The sequence below is a fragment of the Etheostoma cragini genome, chromosome 14 (genome assembly GCF_013103735.1).
Source record: "Etheostoma cragini isolate CJK2018 chromosome 14, CSU_Ecrag_1.0, whole genome shotgun sequence".
NCBI lineage: Eukaryota > Metazoa > Chordata > Actinopteri > Perciformes > Percidae > Etheostoma > Etheostoma cragini.
This window is the reverse complement of record NC_048420.1, coordinates 3,616,908-3,621,763: the sequence shown is the minus strand read 5'-3', so window position 1 is coordinate 3,621,763 and position 4,856 is coordinate 3,616,908. Positions and strand designations below refer to the sequence as shown.

At 41.1% G+C, this 4,856-nt stretch overlaps 1 protein-coding gene across 1 annotated transcript in view; it reads left to right on the top strand.

The window, feature by feature from the left end:
- The first annotated feature begins 276 nt into the window (after positions 1–276).
- The window catches only part of kiaa1522 (KIAA1522 ortholog), a 39,118-nt gene continuing 34,538 nt past the window's right edge, over positions 277–4,856 (top strand). The window contains exons 1-3 of the mRNA XM_034891954.1: positions 277–758; positions 1,417–1,518; positions 1,553–1,819. Of these exons, the coding sequence (XP_034747845.1) occupies positions 1,588–1,819 (232 nt within the window). The 5' untranslated portion in view covers positions 277–758; positions 1,417–1,518; positions 1,553–1,587. The remainder of the gene's footprint in view (positions 759–1,416; positions 1,519–1,552; positions 1,820–4,856) is intronic.

Here is a 4,856-nt window from a genome sequence, read left to right as displayed (position 1 = left end):
GGCTAATTTTGTATATGTGTTTGTGTATGTGTGTGTGTGTGTATGTGTGGGCCTCAGGTTGTCACCTTTCTGCACAGTGACAGGAAAGAGCCAATCCCTCTTACCTGCAGAAACACTGCTGAACCTCTTCACCTCTGCCGGGCCACCTTCTAACACCGGACTCCTCAGCAGTTTCCCAGGAAACTTTATCATCTTACATATCCTTTTAAATATCATTTTTGATAAAAAACATTACACTTGTCTTCTCTTGTCTCTTCTGTCTCTACTCTGATCTTCTTTTAGATCAGAGAAATATATATGTATGGACACACTGGTCCAAGATGTGTATATTTCTTTCTGAGCTGCTGTGATGCTTTGTGTCCCAGGGGTTTCCATCCTGAGGGAGACTGGGGGGACTGCACGTGAAAGAGGCTTGGAGAAAGGACAAAAAGAAAAAGCCTACAGCAGGATAATAAACTCCTAATGACTTATGCAGCTTAAGTGAAGGACTCAATACTAAAGCGAAGATGCTAACTACCAGTTGTTTGGAACGTGAGGAGAAGCAGCTTGTGCTAAAATGGTGGAGCTAACTCCCAACTGTGTGAGGTGGGAGGAGAGGCTGGTTCTCATACAGAGGGAGGGACTCAGAGAGCATGGAGCTTCATTCACTCTGCTAAAATCACACACACACACACACACACACACACACATGCTCCGCGAAGCTGTTCTCAGGCTGAGAGAAAAAAGAGGAGCGAAGGAGAGGACTGAGCGCTCTCTGAGTAAGTTATATACAGTAATGTCCTGTCTTACAGTCAATATTTTGTATTGTTTGTTAAACTGACACAGAAGAAGCAGATGAAGGGCATGTGTTCATCTATGTTCTTTAAATGTGTTTCATAAACTGTAGTTAAGTGTGCATTCTGGCAAGTATTTTTTCCACTGCTAGTTTTATTGAATTGAACTTCTTTCTCTTCTCTAACTCACCCATACACACTTTTCTGCTGATGTAAACCACATGTCATGCACACACACACACTCCCTGGGGCTTCTCTTCTACATACACAAAAATGAAAGAATAGAAAAAGGGGGAGTAGGCGAACGAGTGGAGGGAAAGTAGGACAATGTGGAAATGCTCTGGGTACATTAACAGATACATTTATTTTCCCGTTCTATCCTCTGATTTTATTTTTTATTTCAGTTGTTTAAAAACCCTATCTGAGTTTGACTTAGTTCACTAAATGTCCCTATTCTGAGGAAATATGCACTTTTTTTCGTGTTTCTCTTGCTGTCCCACCTCACTCTGTCCTCCCTCTCTGGGTTTCTTTTTTGATCAAATTTGTTTTGTTTTTCCATCTCGCCCTCTCTCTTCCTCTCTCCCTCTCTCTGTCTCTCTCTCTCTCTCTCTCTCTCATCCTGTTCATCTCAATGTTGTCCCAGGTGGTGACAGACAGGAAAAACAAAGACACTAATTAAGGCCAAAGTGGGGCAAAGCGGTTCATCAAACCCTGGAGAGCAAGGAAGTTTTAGATCCTGTGACCTGTTCCTAATAGAAGACTCACCGATCCAGGTGGAGGTACCAGGCCTTAGCTCCCAGGACCAACCTCCAGGATGTCCCGGAGGCGGTCTACAGGGGACCTTGTGCCCAGGGACATCACTGAGATCTTAGCCCGGGAGGCAAGGGTTCAGCGTGGGCAGAAGAAGCAGGGCAGCTCCCTGGGGCAGGCCTTCAGCTGGTTAAAGGGGAGCCGGAGGAAGAAAAGCCTCAGCAATAGGCTGAACCAAACTGGTATTGGTGTAACGGATGCTAAACTGGGACTTCAGAATCAAGAACCCGCAAAAGGTGAGTAGATCAAGACTTTATACATAACCTTTTTTTAATTCAAGGTGTATAGCTGAGGCTTTTATAGAGAATTACAATACATAAGACATATTTACCTACTACATCACTGAAAATGGCCCCTGAGTAAACATCTCAAGACTTTTGTTTGACCATCAAAGGCTCATGTAAAGTTAAGTTGAAGAAAAAAAAAACAGTAGAGGAGGCTTTGTGTTCTTCCACAAAAATCAGCACAAAATCAAATTCACTCATTGTAGTTTATTCTGTATTTATGCACTGGAAAAGCTTATTCTATATCTGAACTAATACAATTATTAATCTGGGATGTCACAAATGCTGTGTTAATCAGTATTTTTTACTTTAACAATAGAACAAGTGATGTGTAATGTGAAAGCTGTTGCTCATAGTGACAAATCCACAGATAATTATTACCCCACCACACACAGTATCTTCCAGTTCTACCGAGCATTTTATCGTCTTTCAGCTAATTGTTTTGGTTTTATGGCCCGCCACTGTACATTTTTGGTTCACTCTCTCCGCTCTCATGAACCTCAATTTCAGCCACAGCTGGCAGTTTTTTTCCAGCAAACTCTGATAAAACATTCAGCAACTCAATGGTTATGTTGCCCCGCGTCTACTGGTAAATTAAAATGTAAAGAAACATTTTTTGTAAAACCAGGAAATTTATTTTGCTGATGATGATATGATAACAATAAGAGACTTCTCTTTTTACTGGATTTACTGTCTCTAGTGCACTGAGGTCTCTGTCAGGATGGATATTGCTTGTCACGGTTCAGTTTAGTAGTGGATCAAAGTTTTTAAGCCACGGTTTGCTTGTTTGACATCTCTACTGTCTTCTTTGGTCCTGTTATGTCATGATGCCACGATCACAGACGGTGTGGTCATGATGATAATTCGGAGAAATGTGTTGACTTTTGGATTAAGTCGGAAAAGTTGTAGGGATTTTGTTATTGTCAAGACATCAGTCTGTACATATTTAACTTGGCAAAAGTGACACGAACATACACACGTAGACTGACACGGGCTAATCCCTCTTTCTGTTTACTGATGCGTTTGCTTGGTCGGCAGCACAGAGCTTAACCACAGTCCCCATTTCCTGTTTTTGTTGAACTACCAAAGCAATCCCTTTCTCTTCTGTCATTGTGTGTGTGTGTGTGTGTGTGTCATTGCCGTTACTATCCAACAATTCTTGGAGATTCACAGTCTTTCAGACCTTGTTTGGTCTTTTGTGGTTTCTGTGCTTGTTCTGCCCAAAAAGTACTTCCATGATCCCATATTGTTCCTTACATTGTGCTTTTCTAAGGTCCTTGGAGAACCATGAATACTGGAAGGGTAACAGACAGTGACTCCATTTGAAACCAAAGATTAACTAGTAGTAGGGCTAATAATTCCCCAGCAGAGGATGTGGTCATAGGCTGATGGTAAGACTCTGTGGGAACCATATTTCTTTGACATTTTGTTTCAGGGATTTTCTGATTAGAAGACTTAAGAGGATGCCCAAACATGTCCAAGAAACAGATCGCAGACAAGGGTCCAAATGTAACTGCAGACACTTTAACTATGAGTTAGAAAGTTGTACTTAGGAGAGAAAATTGGTGACATCAGAAAAGCATAAAATTGAAAGTTCTTTTGCCTTAATAACTACAATAATCCAAAATGCAGCTGTGAATAATTGCCGTCAACATACACAGGTGGTCTGTAGCCTTATATCACCAGCAAGAACAGCTGGTACATTCTGTCTCACCTGTGTGTGTAAGCAAATTGTTAGGTTTGTGTTCTCTTGTCTTCTTTGGCAATTTGTCTCCTACAGAGAGAGTGAGGGAAGTCCCACCAGTACACAACTGGTGTGTTGCATCTTTACTATTCTCTTGCTGCGGTTCATTTGCCCTGAAACCGCTGGGTGACTTTACCAACCTGACAAGACAAAGGATAAAACTCTTCAAACTAAGACTTTCACATAGACACAGTTACTCACACATCACCAAAGGCCACTTGGTCTTTTCACTACTGATGTACTACAATACTTTTATAATTTATACATTTTATTAGTTCATTTTGACATTAACCAAGCAACTGGATTCACTTACTAATACAAGTTTCTATTTGGCGTAAGCTGTTCAAGGAGTGACCTGTTCTGTCCTATCTTAATACTAGTGTCATTATCGAAGTAGTTTCTGCCGTTGTTGACTCTTTCAACAAAATCTCCTGAACCAGTGACTGCATGTGGATACTAGAAAGCCACTCGAAGAACGCAGATCTCCTCCAAGGCCTTTCTTTATCTCGCAATGTTAACGAAAGTGCTAAATAGTTTGTGTATCCGCCCCCTGATTTGATCCGCTATAAAATTCAACGACTTCTTTCTTGGCCAATGCAACATCCCTAAAATCGGGCTAGTAATCAACTCAGTCAGTTGACATGAGCAACATCATAAAATGACCCCTTAATTGCTAAATTTTTGCACAATGCAATGCCCTTAGAAATTCCCACAAGGAGCAAAATAAATTAGACAATGAATTGCCTTTCCTCAAATGATAACAGATCTTAATCACAGTTGTGCAATCTCTACACCAGTAATGCAAATTGATAATGCTTCATGCTTGAATATCATAAGAAATATAGGAAAACACAGGAAACAACTTTGTTCTTCTATATAGACATTTGACATGATGGTTCAAATGACAACAGAAAACAGTGAATTCTCCACCAAAAAGAGATACACTGATTCTATCATCCTCTGGTGAGCCACTGCGCCTTCTTGTTTACGTTGCAATGACATGCTATAATATGTCGGTAGTTGGTCTGTTGTTGGTGTATTTACATCGGCTGGGTCATCCCTGTACGACTGACTCAGATCTGCTCATCTGGGATCCAGAGCTCTGCAGTTCAGTGCTAACAGAGATTCCTTTCCTATAAAAAAATAACACTCTTTCATGTGCTGAATTCCTGAGAGCCATGCATCAGAGTGGTTTGTGTGTGTGTGTGTGTGTGTGTGTGTGTGTGTGTGTGTGTGTGTGTGTGT